The sequence below is a fragment of the Gallus gallus genome, chromosome 3, assembly GCF_016699485.2.
Source record: "Gallus gallus isolate bGalGal1 chromosome 3, bGalGal1.mat.broiler.GRCg7b, whole genome shotgun sequence".
Classification (NCBI taxonomy): Eukaryota; Metazoa; Chordata; class Aves; order Galliformes; family Phasianidae; genus Gallus; species Gallus gallus.
Window position 1 is genome coordinate 33,326,656 of NC_052534.1, and position 23,758 is coordinate 33,350,413.

General features: G+C 43.7%; 2 protein-coding genes and 1 long non-coding RNA gene across 8 annotated transcripts in view; 1 reads left to right on the forward strand and 2 right to left on the reverse strand.

The window, feature by feature from the left end:
- Positions 1–11,020, reverse strand: part of SPAST (spastin) — a 37,160-nt gene extending 26,140 nt beyond the window's left edge. Inside the window, exons 1-4 of one of the 6 annotated variants that reach the window (XM_015283728.4) lie at positions 10,393–11,020; positions 6,370–6,453; positions 5,074–5,157; positions 83–178 (exon numbers count right to left, since the gene is read on the reverse strand). In XM_015283728.4, coding sequence (XP_015139214.1) covers positions 83–178; positions 5,074–5,157; positions 6,370–6,453; positions 10,393–10,798 — 670 coding nt within the window. In that variant the 5' untranslated portion in view covers positions 10,799–11,020. Of the gene's footprint in view, positions 1–82; positions 179–5,073; positions 5,158–6,369; positions 6,457–10,392 lie in introns of all 6 variants that reach the window. The other 5 variants (NM_001031061.2, XM_025148701.3, XM_015283729.4 and 2 more) reach the window with 5 other exon arrangements.
- Positions 11,021–13,995: 2,975 nt separating this feature from the next.
- On the forward strand, positions 13,996–18,541 carry DPY30 (dpy-30, histone methyltransferase complex regulatory subunit). The gene is made up of 5 exons (NM_001198907.2): positions 13,996–14,184; positions 14,333–14,404; positions 14,494–14,541; positions 15,629–15,771; positions 18,246–18,541. The coding sequence occupies exons 2-5, from the start codon at positions 14,369–14,371 to the stop codon at positions 18,316–18,318; spliced, it is 300 nt and encodes a 99-aa protein (NP_001185836.1). The 5' UTR covers positions 13,996–14,184; positions 14,333–14,368; the 3' UTR covers positions 18,319–18,541.
- LOC121110226 lies at positions 18,320–23,609 on the reverse strand. Its single transcript, XR_005858344.2, has 2 exons — positions 19,856–23,609; positions 18,320–19,754 (listed from the first exon to the last, which is right to left on the reverse strand). It is a non-coding gene; the product is annotated as an uncharacterized LOC121110226 (long non-coding RNA).
- Positions 23,610–23,758: the final 149 nt, after the last annotated feature.

Sequence of the window (23,758 nt, forward strand, 5' to 3'; positions counted from 1 at the left end):
GCATTGCATATTTTTCCTTGTAACATATCAGAAACTGGAAAATATCCCCTGAATGGTTAGGTGCTGGTAAAGCCAAACCCACCTGACTGGAGATGTCCATTGCGGCATGCCAGGTTAGTACTGTCATTATAGACCTCCATTTGCGGCTTGGAAATTTGCAAATCTGCCTGCAGCTTCTCTACACAATAGGAAGAGGGAGAGGGAGAAAAAAGGACAAAACAAACAAACAAACAAAAAAAACAAAAATGAACCAAGAAAACTCATGTATGTTGAGCACACAAACGTCAACTTTGGCTTTGTTATATTCAATATCGGGTTAAAAATAAAAGGAGTATTTCTATCTAATCTACACAGTTAGCAGGCTAGTAAGAAAATGCTGTCAGCGCATACATGACTGAAAACTGCTTAAAAACTAGCCACTTCTGGCTGAGTTCATTAAAGCAATCTTTCCAGTTTAGTGATTGCAGTTACTTGCCAAAAGCGGTGGTCAGGATTAATTTAATTTCATCTACTAAGATTTGTGCTGATAACCCATTTCTGCAAGTCCTCCCCAAGGCCTTCCTTTTGACCAACTGCGAGGAGTCTTCAATCTTCTGCATATTAAACGTTTTGCTGAATCAGTAACATTCACCCACATTTTACAAAAACTTCACTGTTTCAAGGAAAACGCCGCATAGATATCATTAAGATGTCTTTCAAGGTTTCTATTTAGAATTATCATTGCCCTAAAAGTAAGTCAATAAAATTGTCATGCAAGCTGTGTTCTCTAAGAGTATTAACTTCAGAAACATCCAAATACAAGATTTATAAGATTAAAGATTAAGGAGAAAGAAAAGAACTCCCAGTCACGATAAACTAGCCAAAGCACAAATCCAAGAGGTATAAGGCTACAGCCTACACAAACCAAGAGTTATGTCTTAGGATCATTAATTCAGTGCAGCTCACCAATACTGCTTTTACCACTGCCCTTACATTGCAGCCCCTTTACAAGCTCTCCCACCTTTATTTTGCACCTAACTCTGCCCCTTTTTGTAAAAGCAGACAACCATGAGTGGGGCTGCAAGGCACACACCGTCACAAAGAAGCTGTAGGAAAACAGGCAGCCAAGCAGAGGAGAGAGGTCCTCTGGCAACACAGAGGAACTTAACACAAAAGAAGCCGAATTCTACTGAAAACACTCATGCTGGATAGAAGGAGAATCACCATCCAGAGCTTGCAGATCATATAATCAATAAGCAAAACCACTTCCTTAATTTCACTTCATCTATTCTAGGTATTTTTCTACTCCTTTTCTTCTTTTGCCTGCTCACAGTCACTTACACCTTAGCTTCCCCAAGAAGTATCTTTAAAACTATTGAGTGTGAAGATGTAAAGTGTTAATAGCCACAGAATAATATCCAAACAGAATGAGATGCAGTTTAGAGTGAAAAGTTAGTAATCATAGGAAAGCATGAAAATATTAAGTTCAGATTAGTATATGCAGCCACAGGTTATTTAGTTGCAAGCTGAAAGCATTGAAGAGTCAAGTAGACTAAAACTAAGAATGCAGGCTGCACAAGAACAGCTGCAAACAGCACACGCTTTGAAACTTCATTTCTCAGATAAGTTCCCTGAGTACGACTGACTGTAAACACAGTGGGCACAGCACAACTGAAGGAGAAGGCAGAATACTCTACTCCCTTCCCAATGACACAGCCCAAGTGGAAAGTACATACTAATTTTGTTTCCCAAAATTTTCTATTCAAAGACATGGTAAGATAATAGATAATCAGTTAAGTTTTGGATAACATTTCTCAGCTTCACAAAACACACACAAAAAACACCTCTGGTGAGTTAAGTATAAAACCACCTGGCTTGGGCAGGAATTCAGGATGCGCTATTTGCTTCAATACTACAGTTTCAGACTGAGGTTTTACCATACTTATCAATTGCTGCACTTCCAGAACAGTTCCATGTCTTCAGGAACTCCAGAACTGCAACAACCACCAAGCAACCCAACTGCTGTCCACCTTCAATTCACACAATTCCTCCCAGCATGTCACATATTAGCATGCAATTTGAACATGGCACATAAAATTACATAATGCAAACATATCAGAGGACTCTATCACTATTCATTTTCATGTTTTCTTCCTAGAAATGGGGAAGGCTAACAATAGTTTATAGAATCTCACTCATTATTTCTCCTTAATGATACAACATCAGCATAAAGCTACCAAATAAACACCTCTGCAGCTGTCCTTTTAACCATGTAATGCTCCAAGTAATGTTTTCTTTTACTAGAAATCAGTTATCACATAACACAGCCCCAAAGCAAAAGCACCACCACCTCCAAGAAAGCGGGGCTGTCACAAAAGGTGTCCATTAATGCTCATGTCCACATCTGGCCAGAATTATTACCAGATAGGAGACTGATGAAAAGTATCTGAATTATGTGCCATATGTATCTTTCAACCAAAATAACTTACTCCACACGTAGTACACAGAATGCACTCATGCAGACAACCTGTCCCCAAATAGAAAAACTCCCCCAAATGGGAGAATACGTATTCTTACTAAACACTTCCAGCATTAGAATTGACTTGCGCTGGGCCAGACATTGCAGTTATCCATTTTTAGCAACAGAAAATGACAAGTTTTATGTATTGGTTGTAGAAAACAAATAACCGCCTGTGACTCTTAAATGTATCAAATACAGCGATTCTAACTTGAGTGATCAGCCATCCAGGAGAGATCAGGTCTATGAAGGTTATCAGAGCAGGATTTATCCGCTCACCTTAGCAGCTGTACAGCTAACATCCCCTAAACCACAGAGCACCAAATCCCTATAAAAAAGGGGGCATCCACCAACACCAAGTGGTCAAATTTGAAAGCCCCCTGATTGGCACTCCAGTGGCAACAGCGAGTTCTGTTGGCTATGTGACTGAGTCACCCGGAGGTTCTCCAAAGCACGCCTGGAGTAACTTCAGCTTCCAAGCTGTGTCACAATAAAGCTTTAAACAGAATTCAATATAGTATTTCACACTCCAGATGCAACAGATCAAAACAGGTAAGTAGCTACATCCTCTTGGTCAAACGTTAAAAGACCAATACCACCACCTTCACCTTTCACTGATGACCCAACACACTTTGAAAGACAAACACTGAGTGCTTCTAAGTGACAGTTGAAACCCGTATGTAGAAAGTGAAAATGAAGATATATTATTGATGTCACTTAGATTGACTGAATAATATTTCAGTTCAGTGATCTGCATTTGCATCTTTGTCTGTCAAACAGAACAAAATATTTGACATTTTTATCTACTTTAAGACTGTTTTATCTTGCTATCTAATGCAATATTAAGAACATTAAGAAATAGAGAAAACTCCCAAGGGCAAGAGAAAAAAAGTTTACTCCTTCATCTTCAGAGTTCGATTCATGGCCAAATCACCTCACTGAATCCTAACAGCTTCAGCAGCCTCAGGTTTAGTTCAGCTGCAAAAGCATCTACAAGCTTATGGAAAACTTCCAGATATCCGTTACTAAAAGTAATGAGCTACATTTAGAATCACACATGCAATTCAACTCTATATTACCTTAAATTTCCACCAAGTCCATGTAAAATGACATGTAATTAAAAAAAAGCTTTAAAATACTTGAAAGCAGGTTAGATGTTATAACAAATATTCCACAAATAGATCCATAATGATGAAGCTTGTAGGATGCAACTCAGCTGGAAAAATCTCTCAAAACAACATCTTTTCCTTCACAGAGGGCAAATGACTTCACTTGCTCCTTCTTAAGCTTTGCTCTCACGTACATTGTCAGAAGCAGATTTAGGTTCTTGTTCAGTTTTCACTAAGTTGAGCTAAGTACTAAGCTTGTGATAATCTCAAAATAACATATTTGACAGAGTAGTAATCACTACTCTACCCATTTACCTTTTAACCTGCACTCTGAAGAATCCAAATATCACATGATCACACATTATGGTAGAAAAGATGAAGATACCAGCTTGACCTCACCTGAGTACAAGAAAAACCCAACAAAATAACACAGCCACTTCCCTGGACATACAAAGGTTCTACAGATAAAAACCTACAGCAAAGCAAAGCAGCAGGAACCTTGACTACATGTTCCCTCTATATTTTCAGGAAAAGGGCTAGAAGACACCCAGAGTAGAAGGGGAACAAAAAAGATTCACTTTCTTGTGGCTGCCGTAACAGCCTTGCCAGTCACCATTTACGACAGAATCAGAAAGTATAAGCAGAAGAACATGAGTTTTCCTAGCTGCTCTACATGCTCCTAGGAGAGGGAGTTAATAGAACTGGAAACACCACAGTGAAGATGAAAGCTACAGACATGCAAGTTAAACTCAAGTACACTTGTTAGTTCTCCCTGAAAGTACACTAAATATTCTTATTTCCACTTTATTGACTAAACACATTTCCAAAATTCTCAGGTTGGAGGATACACTACAAAAAGCTGTGGATATGTAGGTTGAGGGGATGAATTTTGTCTTTATATCATGCACAGTAAGATGCCATCTCCAACCCTCGGTTCACTCTGACCATTAACAGCTTATATAAACCACTCAATTTTAATAGAGCTAAAATTATGCAATATTATCCTTCCAAAAAGAAGTTATCTTACCTACTAGACTTAAAATAGAACACTACTAGATAAAGATTATAAGAATTAGTATTTCACAAGCTTATGGTCTTCATAATACTAAAGAATTATTACTATAGTACAAACCAATAATCAGAATATTTTATGTAACAGCAAAATTTCAGGAAAAAGTTGCACTTACAGGAGGTAAGTCCTAAACCAACTCCAACATTGACAACATTTCCTCAGTTCACAAGTTCAGAATGCTAAGCTATGAAGACTGCTCAGTAACTTTTACACCTATTCTTAAGGCAGGAAATTTCAAAACTCAACAGCATTGAAAAATATGACTTAGTTTGGAGATCCTACAGACAATGACTCCTTCACTATAGATGTCACAAAGACATATTTTAGAAAAATGGATTACATCAAGTTGTGCAAATAATGAGAAACTTTCTAAAGTCATTAGTTTTAATTGGTACCTAAAAGCTGCAAGCGATCCTTGGCCATTGCCAAATTGGTCATCATTTTAGACTGCAGACGCCGAGCCCGTTCACACTGATCACCTTACAAAGAAAAGTCAATGTTAAGACTTGGCAAATTAACTTTTTAAACTGCTAAAACTCTGACATCCAGCTACCCTTCTTCTTCCTCTCACTCCTTAGCTACCCCCTCCACTAAGAAATGTCATCACATAACTAATGAAGTTTCCTATTTAATCAAGATTTTAAAGTTTGTTGCTACAATGTTTCACAATACTGATCATAGAGAGCAGTGGACATCTCTTCTATCACACGCTGACCTAATATACACTCCTTTCCACTACATTTGTCTGAAAAACAATCAAATAAAGAAGGTTTTTAAGAAGCTTGAGAAGTGACTGAGAGGCAAGTACAATTCAGAATAACCACTATGATAGTATGAAGAGGTTTAAATTCAGGTGACTGTGTCCCTTTACACTTCAAAATACCCAGAGTTACAGATATTTATATTACTACTTCTTTAAAATAACATCTGTTCAAGCTGAACTTTTTTTAGCTACACAATTTAGGCCGTATCAAATGCCAACAGTGATGTTGCACAGGTAAAACATCAGCATATACTGTTCACAAACATTTCTGAACACACCTGAGGAACAAAGCAGCAGTCTGCTAAAGCAGCCCCACAGGTTGTTTTGTTTGTTTTCAAATTATTTTGAGGACAGAGATCCTCAGTAAACCCTTCACTACAAGTATTTCTGTGTGTTACATACAGGCTCCTACTCTACAGCTCAAAACGTTTCCGTATACACAGCTTAAGTCCTTTGTTGGAAGTGCTCAGATATTTTGGCAAAAGCTATCTAGAAATGCAGTTTTACACTAACCCAAATCAGTGGGGCTTTTACTGTTTCTTTCTTGTTTATACTGAAGAGATCATAAAATTCAGAATAAGTGAGAACATGAACTAATTCATGATTGCCAGCTTTGGCAAACCAAATCAAAACACATAAAGGAAATGCCAAAATATTAAGAAATTGAGTATTTTACTCACCACTTGTTTTTTTTTAAACAAACTGATGATTCTGTAATATCTGGAGCAAGAGCTCCATTAAAAACCAGAACATTGAGGCAGAACAGAGAAACGGACCAGTGCTCACCCACAGCTTAAACAAGAATGAGAAACAGTAAACCATTCCTAGCACCTACCACATTTAGCAATTATATCTCATTTTGAGGAAGCCATAAATCAGTATTGATCAATAAAACAAATCTTTTTCACAATACTCAAAACTGGCTTACCTTGACCAACAACTAAGACAGCTATTCCTCTTTCCAGCTCTTCAATTCCTTTCTTATACCATTCAACAGCTTGTTCCTTTTGTCCTGCTTAAAAAGGAAGTAAGCCCATTATTTCATGTAATGGATTAAAGTTCAGGAATGCTTCCATATAATACTGCGTAAAACGAGTAAAATGGAGGAAGATTTATTTAGATAGAATTCTAGGAAATACTGAAAGGGATATTGTCAGCTTTGTATCTACTTAATTCCAAATGAGCTTCTCTATTAACAACAGGTATTACATCAGCCTCAAATCACTTTCACCTGTTTTAAAAAATACCTCACCTAGCTCAAATAGACTGCTCCCCTTGGAGGGGGGGGTTGGGGAAGAAAAACCTACACATATTTACAACACAAATGGTGAAATGCGGGTTTTTTCCCTTCTGAAACATCAAATCAAGACACGCATGTTAATCTTCCAGGGATACCTAATGCCAAAGTAACACTAGAGGTATTGAAATTCAAGAAGAAAAGTGATGAGTCTGAGGTATTACCCACATGATATCAGACACTTCTTCTGGTTCAGTTTTGTACACAGCAGTTCATTTGCCCTGAGTATATTTATTTTTTCCCTCTATCATTAAACTGCTGCATTGCAAACGTATGCCAACTTGCACATGAAGTAAAATACACATAGCCTTGAAAAGAACAAGTGTACCAACAGCGTCCTAAACAGAAATCACAGCAAATACAGCCACCACCATGCCTACACCTGTATCATCCAGCACCATGAAAACAAATGATCTATTGAAAGAAACTCAGATCTACATAATTCCTCCCTTCCTATAGATATCCTGTAGTCAAAAGTTATCTCGCTGCATACTGACAAGTGCTTTTTCAAGTTAGCAGTGCCATAACCAAGCATACCTTTCCAGCAAGGAATACAGGCTTAAGTTATCATACTTAATGTGCTGACGAACACTAAGAAGCTCCAACTGCTAGAAGAACAAAAAATACCTAAAACAAAGTTTTCAGATATTATTACCTTGGTTTCAGAAGAGAGAACAAAAGTATTCATAAATGCCAGTTAGCAGTGATTGTGTTGCTTCTTTATTCAAACCTTTCTATAACTTCAGGCCCAGATGTATTTTCTACAGAATTTCAGTGCCAGGAAAATATTTCAGTACATTTCTAGAGAAAAACCTTAATATGATTCCTTCTCCCTGTCCAAATAAAAGCCCTTTTATTAACTTTTGGCAGGTTTTCCTGTGCCGCTAACTCCATACTTCACCCTTCTTACCAACACAGAATATAGCAGCAGCGCCTTTCTACAGCTGTGTGCATTGCACACCTTGGGAATCATTTCATTTCTGCCCTTTTTCCACCAGACTCACACACCCTGACTGTTAAGAAAAGCTATTAAAGTGAAATAATGAAAGCTGTGTGGCTACCATCTCTCCTGCAGCCTTTTTTCTTTATGGTTCTCCTTCTCACCTACAGAAATGGTGTCAACCGCAGTGCAAATTTAAAGCTGCTTAAAGCCATTAGAAAAGAAATGTGAAGCGATTCCAGCCACCCTTGTTGGAACTTGAGTCACTTTGCTCCTTTGAAGAGCAGTCCCAGAAGGGCTGAGCACATCACTAAATCCCACCTCCACCTTCTAACAGAAGGAAGTTCTGAAGGCAGAGCACCAACCCAGCTGCTTGCAAGGGCAGCACTACACCCACACAGAACCACTTACACATTCCCAGGGGCTAAGGCATGAAAAAAGCCACACTCCTCAGAAGTCACTAATTCACTGTACAGGGATGGAGACAGTGTTCTTAGAGCAGCCTGTGCTGCTGTGTTTTCATCTGTGACTGAAGTGTTGATAAGACATCCGTTTTGACTGTCACCGAGCAACACTTGCACAGCCTCAAAGATTTCTTCTGCTCACCCCACACCCCCAGCGAGAAGGCTGGAGTGCATACAGAACAGGACAACTGACTCAAACTAGCCAAAGAAATACCACATACCACGTAACATCACGCCCAGAAATAAAAACTTAGGTAGAGGAAGAAGAGGGCAAGTGTATGTGTGTGGGGGGGGCTGGCTTTCATAGCTCAGAACCTGGCTGGGCATAGGTCTGCTTGTGGGGAGGTACTAATGGAGTGCCTTCTTGCCATGTGTTCCCCTGCTCCTCCCCCTCACTCCTCGTACTGTCCGCCTACAAGTTCTCACTTCTACTCCTCCTGCTCTCTTCCCACCCCTCTCCGCTGGCTGGTAGCCACCGCACTGTTCTTTGTGGGGGGGCTGCCCAGAGAAATACAGGGCACTAAGCTGGCGTTTGAAAATACCAAAACATTAATTTCCCAATAATATACAAGCATAAAAGCTATCAGAAGTGATACCATAATTACTGAGCTTCCAGAGCAGCATGAACTCCACATAACTGACACGACGGTAACTAACCCAGAAATTCCAACCATTTCACGTACTACACCTAACACACTGTTTCCACTGAAAGTTACAAAAAGCTATTCAAATAACAAACAAGTTAGAAGGTACACACATACAACAGTGGTACAAGCAAAACAGATGAGCAGACAGTCAATCTGTGAATTAAAGCAAACCGAGCTCCTTCTCAGTGACATAGCTAATGCACTTGTGACTGCTTTATTAGATACAAAGACTGCTTTCTTACTACACATACATCTTGCACAACTAACTCAAATATGACAACTCTAAGAATACTTATAAAACAAGGCAATGACAAATCAAGATCGGCAGGGTCCCCCTCCCAACCACCAAGCCACCTGTTCCATAGCTGTGCCTTTTATCAGCAATTCAGCCTTGGCCACTGCAGAGCTGCCATCAGCACTACCACAGCACTGAGCTCCCTACATCTGTTCGGAGCTGACCTCAATGCACACACAGTGCTTTCCTCCCCCCAGAGCTTACTGTTGCCACTCCCAAACCCTCCGAGCAGCAGAGCTCAGATGATGTGCTCAGCAGGCCACTTCCAGCAGAGGCCTATAGCAAAGGGATTCAGTGTTACTGCTTCTTTAGGACGCTGCACTGACAGCCCAACCAAAAGAGTAGTGCAAGATCTGCTGATGCTCCCTGAGGATTTCAGAACATGCACAACCCACAGGGTTGTCTCTGGGTGCTGACAGTTGTGCTGTTGTATTTAGGCCAAACATCCAGCCTGGAGAAGTGAAGGCTCAGCGGAGACCTGATGGAAGGTGACCTTCCAGCACTGAGAGGAGCTTATTAAGCAGGAGGAAAATCAACATGGGTAGATAGGGGTAGGACAAGGGAGAACAGCTTGAAATGAAAAGAGGGGTAATTTAGGTTAGGTGTCAAAGGGAAAATCTTTACTCAGAGCGGTGAGGCCCCGCTCTGGCACTGCTACCCAGAGAAGCTGTTGGTGCCCCATCGCTGGAGGCACACAAGGCTGAGTTAAATGGGGCCCGGGGCAGCTGAGCCGGTGGGGGGCAGCCCTGCCACGGCAGGGGGTGGAACTGGGTGGGCTTTGAGATCCCTGCCCAACCCAAACAATACTGTGATCCTGTTATTCACAAAGTTGAATCAAAAACACGAGTAGAACTGGGGTTTGGTTGGGTTGTTTTACCCTTCTGGACAAAAACAAGCACAAAAGACAGGTGCAGCACCCTCACCCCTGCATTTATCTCCCTGAAGCCCATCTACACCGGTCACACTGTGAGGAGTGTTTTTTGCCTGTCAAACGTAGAAATAAAAGCAGAACAGCAGCTGCCCATGCATTAGCCTTTTCCCATTGACTCCGAATGGGCCGCTTACGGCATTTGTTTCTTGAAGACTCACTCCAACGCGCCCACCGCTCCTCAGCTGTACTTCGAGGGCTGCACCCACATTGCTGCCGCAGGCGGCCGGGTTAAACCTGGAGCCACCCGCACCCCCAGAGCTACGAACCGAAGGCCGTAACTAAAGTTACGGGGCCGCCTTTCCGCAGGGCCGCCCCCGACCCGCAGCCCCGCGCCGATCGGGACGCACAGCGGCCGCGGGCTCTGCCGCCGCCCCTACCTCTCTCGTCCTCGTCGATGCGCAGCGCCATGGAGATGCACTCGAAGGCCCGCTTGTGGCACGCCCGCACCCGCTCGGCCGCCCCGCCGGGCTCGGGCGCGTCGCCGGCCCTGCTGCTCTTGGCGGCCATGAGCGCGCCGCGGGAGAGGCGTTCGCAGAGCCAGGCGACCAGCAGCCCGAGCTGGAAGGCGACGAAGCGGAGCAGGGCGAAGGCGGCGAACAGCGGGTAGGAGAAGTAGTACAGGTTCCGCTTGTGCGGGGACGCCGCTGCCGCCGCTGCCGCCCCCGCCGGCGGCGCGGGGGGAGCCGGCCCGGACGGCGCGGAGGGGGAGGCCCCGGCGGCGGGGGGCGCGGAGCTGGAGCCGGCTGAGCCCTTCTTCTTCCCTCTGCCTCCCGGAGAATTCATTCACCGCCGTCGCCATAACCCGCTGCCAGCGACTGACAACAACCGGCCATGGCGGCGGCGGCGGCGACGCCCCTTTCGCTCGGCCCCGGGGGAGGAGCGCTGACAGCGGGGAGGGGTAGCGCTCCCAGCGCCGCTATTGTTGCGGCGCAGCGGCCGCAGCGACAATAGGAGGTGGGGTCGGCGCCGCGGGGCGCCTACAGCTCGCGAAGGGCGGCGCTGGGCGAGCACGGGGCGGGCACAACGCTCTCGGCGCGGCGCTGCGTGCGGTCCCGCGGGAGACGTAGGCCGGCCGCGATGCACGCTGGGAAATGTAGTCCCGGAGAGGACTAACGGAGCCGGACGCGGTCAATAAACCTCAACGCCTTCTACTCTCGTTGCAAGGATGAATGCCCTGCTAGCCCAGTCACCGTTATCAATTATTTAACAGCAGCAATGTTTATGGGCCTTTCCCACTGAGACAGATCCCCCAGCTGCTTCGTGCCTTTGTTACCTCAAGTCCTCCAAGTGCTTTGGCACATCCAGTCTGGCACGCAGGGCAGGCAGCCATACATTGCCACGTCCTGCTCAAACAGCTGCTCCTGCCACAAGCAGTGCCATCGCACATCCTTTCCTCTGTGCTCCAATCCTGTCCCCACCACACCTTACACAGATACAGCACTGAGAGGCAGTGATTCTGCATCACGACAGACGATCTGTCTACAACACAACAGCACTGTATGCAGTAATCTACGCTGTCCCCGCAGAATAGAAATGCATGAAAAATGAATGAAGTCATTTATTCGTTGTTTGTTTATGCCACATACAGGTATTTTTAGTAAAGAAGTTTGCCCCTGGTAATGTGTATTGCTTTTTTATTATTATTTAAATAAATGAGTGATTGTATTTTAATAAAGAGTATTAATTTTATTAATGTCTGAACTACAGAATGAATGTATATAACATATTAAAAAATAGATACTTGTGACCTGGAATGATTATTAGATGGAGCTAGTATACCTATCAGCATTGTTAAACTGAAATTATTAATTGAACCATACATTAACAAGCTGAATTACCTAAAAAATTACCGGATTTTGGAATACCAACAAGCTTCCAGAAACTTCAAGCAGCATTAGTATTTTGTAGTATACAACAATGTCAAGTATAATAATCGTGTGACAGACTACCCAAGTACTGTCTCTGTTGTCCATCTGTTATGTACAGCATCACCCCATTCCTGTGCAAAATAATAGGAGAGCTGGTAGCTGAATGAATTATTAACAAACTGAGCGGTTCTTGAATGGCAAGAGGAAGAGTGTGCAGACAGTGAGTGTCCAACAATCCTGATGACTCAGCCTCTTCAGCTACTATTATTAAAAACACTGAGAATGTAAACTCTGTAAGGCATCTGACTTCGTCATGGTAATGTAGAATTACACACCACTAAGCAATGCACCTGGTAGGGGAATAATTTTTTTAGCCAAACCACAGTTTGAGAAGTAGACACGTCAGAAATTGTAGGCACGTGATAATACTTCTAGTGAGAACCTAAAAACTCTGTTCGTTATTACGACTATTAAATATTTCAGTCATCTGTGAGTCAGTTTAATTGCCTCCCTGCCTATTGAAAGCTGGCTCTAATATTCATAAAATCATAGAATCATAGAATTGCTAAGGTTGGAAAAGACCCACAGGATCATCCAGTCCAACCATTCACCCTTCACCAATGGTTCTCGCTAAACCATGTCCCTCAACACAACATCCAAACACTTTTTGAACACCACCAGGCTCGGTGACTCCACCACCTCTCTGGGCAGCCCATTCCAGTGTCTGACCACCCTTTCAGAGAAGTAGTATTTCCTAACGTCCAGCCTGAACCTTCCCTGGTACAGCTTGAAGCCATTCCCTCCAGTCATATCACTAGTCACACGAGAGAAGAGGCTGACCCCCAGCTCACTACAACCTCCCTTCAGGTAGTTATAGAGAGCAATAAGGTCTCCCCTGAGCCTCCTCCTCTCTAGACTGAACAATCCCAGCTCCTTCAGCTGCTCCTCATAAGGCCTGTGCTCCAGACCCCTCACCAGCTTCATTGCCCTTCTCTGGACACGCTCCAGGGCCTCAGTGTCTTTCTTACAGTGAGGGGCCCAAAACTGGACACAGTACTTGAGGTGCAGCATCACCAGTGCCGAGTACAGAGGGACAATTACTTCCCTATTCCTGCTGGCCACACTATTTCTGATACAAGCCGGGATGCCATTGGCCTTCTTGGCCACCTGGGCACACTGCTGGCTCATGTTCAGTCTAGTGTCAATCAACACCCCCAGGTCCATTTCTTTTACACAGTCTTCCAGCCACTCTGCCCCAAGCCTGTAGCGTTGCCTGGGGTTATTGTGGCCAAAGTGCAGGACCCGGCATTTGGTCTTGGTGAATCCCATCCCATTGGCTTCAGCCCAGCTATCCAGCCTATCCAGATCCCTCTGTAGGGCCTCGCTACCCTCAGGCAGATCGACACTTCCAGCCAGCTTGGTGTCATCTGCAAACTTACCAAGGGTGCACTCAGTGCCCTCATCCAGGTCATCAATAATAGTTTTATGTGTATTTTTTGTAAATAAAAGCCTCAGACAAGCAAATGAAGCCAACCCAAGTGATAGCAACGGATGGCTTTCTGCTGGCTGGCCAAGATGATCTGTCTCAGCAAAAGCCCTGAGGAGCACCAGAGAAGGGCCAGTGAATAGGTGAGACCTGCATTGAGGAGTGGGCAACAGCGACAGCAGCTCGTCTGCCTGACGGGACTTATCTGTGAAAAAGCAGAGCTCAGCCTGCAGATTGGGGACTCAAAATACAGGAGCCAAAACACGGTGCTTCGGCAGAAGGTTCAGGAACTGCGGCAGGTTAAGTCGCTGCAGTCAAAGGAATTAGAATGGTGCAACTACCTCAACACCAAATGCCACTGCATAGAAGATACAGGAAACCTTTTCTCGCTGATACTATAGCAAAAACTAATGCGACAGTCAGAGCTGCTCGCCCTAACAGCAAGCACCCCCCAGCAACCAGGCTGCCCAACCCACCCCACCTCGCAGCGGGCGGCCGAAGCACCCCGCCACCCGACCGCCCGCCAACAGCAGGGCTGAGGCAGGATAAGCTCCGCCCCAAGTGACGTCACCGCGGTGGGCGCTAGAACTGCCGCCGTTCTCCCGCCTCCCTCCTCACGGAGGCCGAAGTGGGCGGGGCTTCGCTCTGCGCAGGCGCAGATTGTCAGGGCACGGCGGCTGCAGGGCGACTGTTTCACTTACGTCCAAACAGTTTACGACACCTGCGCCGGCGGCTGCGGTTGCTACGGGGTAGGCTCTCCGTGCCCGCCGCTCTGCCGTCCCGTCGCGAAGCAGCGTGCAGCGGAACCTCCGCGGGTGAGAGCGGTGCGGTGCAGCAGGACGGGGCGGGGGGGTCCCAGGGTACGGGGACTGTGAAGCGGACACGCGAGCGGAAGAGGGAAGGGAAAGGAAAGGAAACGCTCGATCTCAGCCTACTGACCGGTTTGTGTTGTTGCTCTCCAAGATTCCCGTATATCCAGCAAATCCCACCTTGGAAGCCATGGAGGCAGAACAGGTCATGGAGGGACAGCCACAGGTACGGCAAGGAGCGTTTTCTGTGCGTCGTGAAACGCGTGTAATAAAATGTTTGTGCGTTGCTGACCTGAAAATGCGTTCCTTTTCCAGGTTCCAGAAAATCCCCATTCTGAATATGGGCTCACTGAAAACGTGGAGGTAACGCGGACTTTATTGCTTTAAAATGTAGCAGGGGTCGCAGGCCTGAGGTTAAACGTTGGGTCTGAGCTTAATAGGCAGCCTTCCCAGGAAAGTGAGGTGGGGTCTGCACCAGCAGATTGCCTTGCGCTGTCAGCTGTTAGTGCGTGGTCTTGTGTTGCTTCTGGGGAACAGAGTGCTGCTGAAGGAAGTAATGAACGTTTTGATGAGATTCCTTTGAGAAGGATCCTGTGATGGCTGTGCCGATAGCAGACCGTGCTGCTAAAAGGCTTTCATTACGGGCTTTCATTACAGGGAGGAGAATAGGAGTCAGTGGCGTTTCTGTAAAAGTATCAAAGGGAGGGATTTTTTTTAATATCCTTGTACGTGGGAACATGGGATCACAGTAATCTAAGCTAGCTGTAATTACTTATGCTGATAGAGCAGACGGAGTCCAGTCTGCCTCTGCTGCAGGTAGCAGCGTGGGTTAGAACATTAAGTCTGTGATGTTTGTGTACTGCTGTTTGGGAGCTTTCATCTCCCTCCACTATAAGCTGAAACTGTATGACAGGACTTTGCAGAAACTTCTCAAACATCCTTAGTGACCGAGCTCCTGAAAACTGCCTGCACACCTCCATTTGCACTGCCGTCACAGCACGTGGGTTGAAGATCTCTGTAGATGGCGTTGAATGTGTTTTCTAGGCTGGCAGCAGTAGTGTGTTCTTTCTTTAACTGGAGTTAATAGTTTCAAGATGTTTCAGGCACCTGGAACCATTTTGTGTATCTCTTCCTGAAGTATCCTATGCTTTACTATGGTGTGAAAGTGCTTGGCATTCGCAGAGTCCCTTTTGTGTTGGAAGTGCAGGCATGCAGGAACCATTCAGCTGGAACTGCTCATGTTAAAGTTACACCTTCCTAAAACTGTTTTCTCAGAACAGAGCCTCCTCTGGTTTAAGCTTGTCCAAGGAAAAACGCACACTTAAATTTTCTCAAAAGATGTGCAGAAGTTATTTTCAGTGAGCTTACAGAGAAACAGGCAGTTTATTTGCCCACACACTTCAAAGTAGATCTGACTGCTATTACCAATACTCATACACTTTTCCTTCAGAGGATAGTGGAAAATGAGAAGTTAAATGCAGAGAAAACATCGAAGCAGAAGGTGGATCTTCAGTCATTACCCACACGTGCCTACTTGGATCAGACTGTTGTACCTATCTTGCTACAGGGACTTGCTGTTCTTGCAAAAGAGAGGTAAGATACTGAAATGTTCCTTCTTTCCTTAGGAAGAAAGTAGGTCTCAAACTTGGGTAGTATGTCACATTTTTTGATCTCACACACCAGATATGGTGGTGTTAGCTTGACAGATGTAAGAAAGTCATTATAACAAGTTCATAAAATACCGTGATTGTAGCAGGACGCGTTCCTCACTTAGCTGCATATGGCGTGGTGAAAGTTATTTAATTAATTTCTTGGCTCACAATGAGGTTTGCTACTGCAAAGTTTTTGTAGGGAAAAGAGTATTTTTCATTAATTTTATCATATAGTTTACCTTATAAAAACAAGGGAAGAAGTTGTTCTAATTTTGAACAAAATTTCTATAGTGTAGGATTATAGAGTTCCGCTTGCCATTCAGAAGAAACAAATGCAAATCAGGCCTGACATAGCTCTTCCTAAGAAATTTAAAACACTTTCTAATGGATGAGGCTGACCCTGCAGGGTTAACACAGTTATACAACAAAGGATAGTTCATCCTTTGGAGTAAATGCTGTTCTGTCAAGGTGCCTCAAATCTCTTATCAGGCAACACAGAAGCATGTTCTCTAACAATAACAAAGTAGTTCACCTTGTCCAAATGAATTTCTATCTCAACTATTGGTGAGTCACACTGCATATAAACCATTCCTCAGTTTTGCTGAAATAACATTATCAGAAGCTGGTATGGTTGAATGACCTCGCTGTACCCGTAGCCAGAACAACCATCAGCAGTGCCTTAACCTCAGAAGGAATTGTCAATTTGAACTGAATTATACAGGCTGATAGCAAGGCAAAAAAGCATGTAGGAAGGTACACCCTGCCCCCAAGGCAGCACGCTGATATTCAGTTGCCATTGGTGGGAATTCTGCTGCAGACTGAATGTCATTTGGGGAAGAATCAGCACAACTTAAATTTTAAGTCTCATGGTGTTAATTGAAGGAGTCAACAAACGCATGTAAACAGGAATGCAGATGACAGAGTCAGTTTAAATCTCCAAAAAGCTTCTGGCAGTCTGTCACTAAGGGCTGTTAAACAGAGTTAAGTTGCTGTGGGACAAAAGGAAAAGTTTTTATACGTGAGGAACTGGTTGGACGATGCAAGGCATAGAGTGGAAGTAAACGATGAATTTCCGTGGTGAACAAAGCTCAACACTATAATCATGGAAAGGATGGTTTGTAACAGTCTGAAAAAGCGAGTACCAGTTTGTTAATGATACTGGGCTTTACAGAATAGCTTGGTTGGTTGGTTGGTTTGTTTTTTGTGTTGATTGGTTTGTAAATAATAGCGCAGGAACTTCATAAGCTGACCTTACAAAAAATATCTTCTGAATAATACAGATTTGGAATGCTAGGATTTAGAAATTGAAGGGGTACAAACACAATGTCACCATTGGAACCTTTAACGCTCCTGTATTTTGCATGTTTTGTGTAATTCCAATTCCCCTGTATTCTCGTACAATATGAAAAGGTAGAGAAAGGAGTGAAAGGGGGTCATAAGTATGGAATGCCATCTGTGCAGAGTGTGACTGAATAGATAGTACTGCAGCCTGTCTGAGAGAAAGTATATTAGGAATGTGATTAATCGTGAATAGCAAGAAGATGATAGATTGGAATGGATTGCATTTTCCATCTCTTCTGACACAATAATGAAGTTAAGCTAGCAGGTAGAAAATTCATAATTGGAAAAAGAAGGAGGTGATTCTTCATAGGTCACATAATTAAGTTGTGTAACTTTTTAGTTGGGGTTGAGGACATCAGTGCTTTATGTGGGCTAAAGGGACAACTGGTCAGTGTTCTTAGAGGAATCCACCCAGCATTCTTTTCACTCTTCATAGTGATATTGGCTCACCACTATGACCTTTGGTCTAACCCAGGCTGGTATAAGTAAGCTCATCATTTGTTTTGAGACAGAATCCAGCCTAGTGAGAATAAAAAAAATAATTCTACAAAGCATGGCCAGTATGCAAACGTTTCATGGCCTCAAAGTTAAAGCACTTTTTGAATGGAAATGTTTGTTGTTTCATTTAAAAAGAAATAGTAGTTGCCAGAAACCATGCAAGCACTTGCAATGCACAAATGACACAAGAATCATGTGAAGAAAAAGAAGCAAGGACTGCTAAACTGGTATTTGATGCAGTATGAATTAAAGAAATCGATAAATGCATGCAACTTACAATGAGGTACGGATACTGTGAGCACAAATAGTGTATAGCCTAATTCTAGGTATGTGACTGTTCTAGCAATGTAATAACATGGAACTAATGGTGACTAGGAGTCCTTATTAAAACTTACTGACCAGATGTAAACTGGAAACTTACTGAGTTCACCTGGATAGTTGGTTGTCCCTAAGGCAGTGCCTCCAAGTGTTTGAGGAGTTATGCTGCTGTTCAGAGCAGGCAATTAGTTCTTCACCTACCCAGTTTCATATGACAACAAATAATCGCTTTTGATTTGCTTGTTTTTCTTCCTACAGACCGCCAAATCCCATTGAATTTCTAGCAGCATATCTTTTAAAAAACAAGTCACAATTTGAGGACCGAAATTAACTCCATTGTAATGAGGACAATTTGGCTGCTAGACTGAAATGCTTATTTGTTGCAATTTGTTTTCTGTTGTAAAAATCCTTTGGAACCATAGTATTGTCTCTCTTAGTCGCACAATATGCTTTACCTTTGAAGTTATTTAATAAAGAACACTTTACATTTTATCTGTTCGCTTGTTTTAAACTAGCTAGTCAGAGGCTTTCAGAATAAAATACTGAAACTGCACTACTGGATGAATAATTCACTGGGGGTACGTCACCTGTATGCAAGAAACAAAGGAATACAGTTTATTATGGGAATCACAGCGGTCGTAACGTCTGCAACTTAATTTGATTTTGTTTTGCACTTTTCCTGTGCAAGGTATCTAAACACTGTGTAAATTAGGAGTAGTTGGAATTTATTTTGAGGATGGACTGATTAAGTAGAGAACTTATTTCAGAACACTGGGAAGTTTTCAGTTTAAAACATAATTAGGTTTACCTGCAGACAATGTCCAACGCTTCAGATGCTTTTATTATACAGTGGTGTGCTGTTAAGCATTTGTCATTGATCTCTTGTGGCTGGTGTACTACATTTAGCTGACAGAAAGTTTAAAGGGACTTAACAGTTCAGTAATTCAATTCTCTGTTCTGCTAATCCTGGCTGGTGCATTTTTTCTCCGTCAAGCATAATTCTGATCTAACTCAGTGAAATACTAAACCTTGCACTTTTTTCCTCCCCCCCAACTCCCTTAGCTTTACTAACATCTCTTTGTTTCCTATTCTTAACATCTTTTCCTGACCCTTTCTTGTTTATTTTTCCTGTAATCCCCTTAGAAGAGGTGAAGGCTACAGGACTCAGTGTATAATATTGTAAAGGTGTGGCAGAAGAATGTGAAGAGAAAGACAGAATTAAGAGAATAAAAGAACATTTAAAAATACCATCAAAAACATGAAAATCTGAATACTTCTACTGGAGAACATGCTTATTAGGTTACTGACAATGTGTACAGGGACTAGACAGCTAGACTACACTGGACTTCTTCAGGTAGCTGCAAAAAAGCTTGAAAACAGCTCCTGGATCACCCTAAAGTCTCAAAGCATCAGTACAAGCTTTCAGGTGAGCTATTCCTCCAGCAGCATGCCAGCTACTCACCTGTCACCACCACTGTTTGGTACATGGTGTCACCTGCTGCTGTTTTCCCAATGAGACGAGATCAAGAGAATGAAAAGGCCGTGCTCACAGTAGAATAGTATTAATATATTTACTACAGTTGCTCCATGGGGAAGCTTCCTCCAAGAAAATAAGGTGAAATATTACCAGCAGTGGTGAATGTAGGAGCTCTTAAGGTATTTTACTGACTCATAGAAAGGTATGGTACGTCAACAAGCAAGTGCAACCATATTCATTTACTTGTGAACCAATCTCCAGCAAGTAGGACTACCCACATGGGAAACATCCTGTAACAGCAAGAAGGTAGCGAGTTACTATTCTCAGCTCACCTCTGACTATTCCAGTTTTCAAAGCTAAGGAAGTAATGATAAATTTTTAAAGCATTTACCTGTTTAAACTCTTCCCAGCTACAAAGAAAGAAAAACAATTATATGAAGAGGTATGACACGTGTCCCATTTTAATTCAGAAAGAAAGGAGTATGATTTTTTCCCCCCAAAAAACACCAGTTTCGAAGGCTTCAAGATGAAATGTATTTAAGTTTGAAATACAAACTAAATACCAGTGATGTTATTTTTATAAAAATAGGAACTAATTAATAAAATGGAGAATAGATGTAAGGCATTGCAAGTGATTAAAATAAAAGCTTGCTGAAATAAATGAAAGCAGTAACTTTAGTAACACTGCTAAATAGCTGAAAGCAATATCTCTTGAGCAGCTATTTTTCACTTTCTTTACAGTCCCCTGGGTAACTGAATTAATATACCCTCGAAAGGGCAGTAAAATTAGGCAGAAAATAAAACAATTCTTAGTTAATAGTACATCACCATTTCCAAGATGACCATTTCAGATCCAATATACAAAAGTTACCATTCAGTAACCAGACTAAAATATATCATTGTCTTAAATGATCTGAGATGCTATTACCTTACAGAGGAAGTGGTAACATTTCTCTTAAGAAACACGAAGCTTGGGGGGGGGGGGGGCTGCTTTTACTACTTTTGATACTAGAAGGAAGGACTGCTAGGAACAACAGGTTCCTCAGTGATGAATGACAGCTGGGAATGACAGTTTGTACAGGGAAAGGAATACTGATGGTGGTGAACAAGTTCCTGAGAAGGGAACTTGAATGGAAATGGACAATGTGGCAAGCAAGATAGGGAAGAACGCAAAATAAAGTACATGTAAGAGGACAGCAAGAGCAAAAGACAGGGAAGCAAAAGAGCTAGAAAACTGGGCCAGCTAAGACCTGTGTCACCCAAGCAAGACATAGGATGTACTTCAGGAAAACCCTGCTGCTGAGTACACACCAAGCAGCAAGTCAATTCTTGCCACAATCTGCCTTCGTGCTTCCAGGTAGGGACGAAACTGCCAACAGAAATATATGTGCAGCGAGGTTCTGTGCTTAAGGGAATGCTGACTTGAGGGATCTGTCTATGCATTGTGTCAGCCCTGCACATCAGAGAAAACATGACTGAAATTGATCTGAACAGGTAAGTGTTCCTGTTACCTCTCCCTGTACAAATGATGCTCAGAAAAATTGCAAACAAAGCCGGAGAAGCTCTCAACCTTGCTCCTGCTCCAACAGCACTCAGTGAGTCCATTTCCTCAGCCCATGGCTAGAGCATTTCCATTCCTCTGTGTGCTGAGCACCAGGAACCTCAGCACCGCCTTCTCCTGTTTAATCGAGGAGCTGCCTGCTTTTATTTCTGCCTCTACCAGCGCTTACATAAAAAAAACTATTCGTAATCAGGAGGCGGTGATTAAAAGTTCATTAAGAAGAACCCACAAATCACTGACTACTGCTTATGACTACCTGAGATGAGGAATGACGAAAAAAAAACCAACCTTAGTGTCACCCTTGCCAGTGGAAATTTCTCCTATAGTACTGTAGATGACAAGCTTTGTCAGGAAAAGGTAGAAATTGAGGAGGATGTCCTCCACTTTTACTGGGCTTCAGATTTGTAGTGCTACGTGGTAACAAAGGACAGAGATTCACCAGCAGATAGGCTCCTGCCACAATCTAGGTATTAGAAAAAGCCTTTGTCTTCTATGACCTGTTAACACTGAGCTACAGTCGTTCTTTGCATCTACATTGATAATATGTTTGTGCCACACAGGGCTTAATTTTTATCTATACCTAATGTATATTCAAAGAAATAACTGTTAATGCAAAAAGCAAAGGAGGTTTAAAAAAGGAAGCACAAGGAAAAAAGGGATTCATCCCAAGGGGAATTCAACAACAAAGATGAGAAATACTGAAGAAATTTATAAAGGCAAGCTGAAGAGGAAAAAGGAAAGAAATCAGAAACGATACATACAGAAAGGCAATAAAAGCAAACAAGAAAACCTTACAAAACCTAGCATGCTGATAAACTCAGAATGGTGTGAGAAGTTAATCTGCTTATGAAAATTCTAGAATTCAAATATGACTTTAAGAATAGGGCAGAGAAAAAGCTAGAGCTGTGATAAATGGCCTATGACCTATTGTATTGGAAAAGCAAATAACTTGCTTGCTGTGGTCACATGAATGGTGTCACTCAGGACCACATGTGGGTGTGCTTGCATGTCTAGAAATAATCAAGACACAGGGTTACGTGGCACTGATACCTCAAATAAATGGTAATCTTATAGCAATGTTTTTATTCATTAAATAGTCTAGGCTGCCACTTGGAAGTTCTTATATTTTACTTGCTTTGTGCTTAGGGAGATGAAAGCTCTTCCTCTAAATCGTAGAAACAAATAGTAGATAATTAAAAAAAAAAAGTACAATTAACCTATAATTCCTCTGCTGGACTGTGTGACAACAGTGCATTGAATGCTTTACCTATACACCAGCATAAACTTTTTTGTAAGCATATAATCACACCTCTGATTTTTAACCCTGATGGGTTTCCCCCCTTATTTTATCCTCTGATGCATTTGGTTTACGTTATTGATAGTCAGTTCAGGAAGTATTCCCAGCACTGAAGTTTGTGTAAAAGACATGCCATACAATTCCCACTGATAAAAACAAAAAATCTAGCTGCCAAGATATTTTTAGGTGGGATAATACTCCTAGTCCAGCCAGCAGTTACAGTCCATGTCAACCTTCCTCTGTTTTTAAGATAACAACTGCATACCCAAGGGATAGAGCAGTAATGGCTCCTTGAAGACATAAGGCATGCTGGGATGGTCAGTGCCCATCTCCTCATGACAACCCCTTACCAACACTCTTTGCAGTGCAGAGCCTGGGTATTACAGCCCCTCATGGTGAGGCCGCTGCTGGGGGAGCAGAGGAGGCTCCTCACTCACTGAAATGACCTGAAGCGCTCAGCCGCAGCGCCGGCCTTTTTGATCCTCAGGATGCACCTCGAGCAGTGCCTTTATCCCCGTGTTTCCTTTGTTCTGCTGTTCAAAAAGAAAACAAGTTGTGCGTTTTGCCTGCATCTATAGCTTTGGCTGCGAGATTTCTCAAAGAATAAAATGGCACTGAGGGGAGAAGGAGAATACATCTCCTGAGCTGACCCATACGTTCTCCACCTCACAGCACATCAGCGTACCTCTGTACGTGGGTGGCTGCCGCCCTTCCCTCTCTCCTGGCTGCATCTCATACGGCACAGGCAAAAAGGGCCTCTTCCCTTCCCCCGATCGCACTGGCCACGCTTCTCTTTCCAATTCGCCTTATTAGCCATTTTGAGCTAAGCTTGGCGTCTCCATAGCAGCGGCCCATTCACCATTAAAGGGGTGGGGAAGGACTAAGCCGAGAATTAGAGGCTTCTACACAGCGCTCCCCCAGCCTGTGCTGCGTGCCACAGTGGCAAAGCTGTGCACGCACGGACGGGAGCGGCTGGGAAACCGCGCTGCCTCAGAACACGGAGCTTCGGCCTGAGGCCCCCCGCAGAACTCCGCTCCGTCAGCCTGCAACCGCTGCCCTTGGGATCTGACGTCCCTGATGGAGGAGCCGTAAAGGCCGTCTGCAGAATACTGACAGAGACTCCACGGCACCCTCGGCGGGAGCAGCGCGGAGCCCGGCGCGTCCTCGCTAAGCGCAGAACAAAGCGGCAGCGCGACCAACTGACCGTCACGGAGAGCAGGAGCCACCGACGGCCGGCGCGCCGCTCCCGGCACGGGGCACCCCGAGGAACGGGAGCGCGCCGCCGCCGGGCGCACGTCGGGGCCCCGGGGCCGGGACGCCGAGGGACGCGCGCCCCCAACGGCGGCAGCCGCTGCCAGCCCCTCGCGTGGCCTGGACTGGGTCTGGGGGCGTGGCTCCCCGCGGCACCGCTCGCCCCCCACCCCTCCCCCCCCACC

Bases quoted from the DNA above. Each gene is read 5' to 3' on its own strand.
- DPY30 (NM_001198907.2), top strand. From the start codon at position 14,369: ATGGAGGCAGAACAGGTCATGGAGGGACAGCCACAG. The intron at 14,405-14,493 runs GTACGGCAAGGA...TTCCTTTTCCAG, and splicing joins TCATGGAGGGACAGCCACAG to GTTCCAGAAAATCCCCATTC. The intron at 15,772-18,245 runs GTAAGATACTGA...TTCTTCCTACAG, and splicing joins GCTGTTCTTGCAAAAGAGAG to ACCGCCAAATCCCATTGAAT.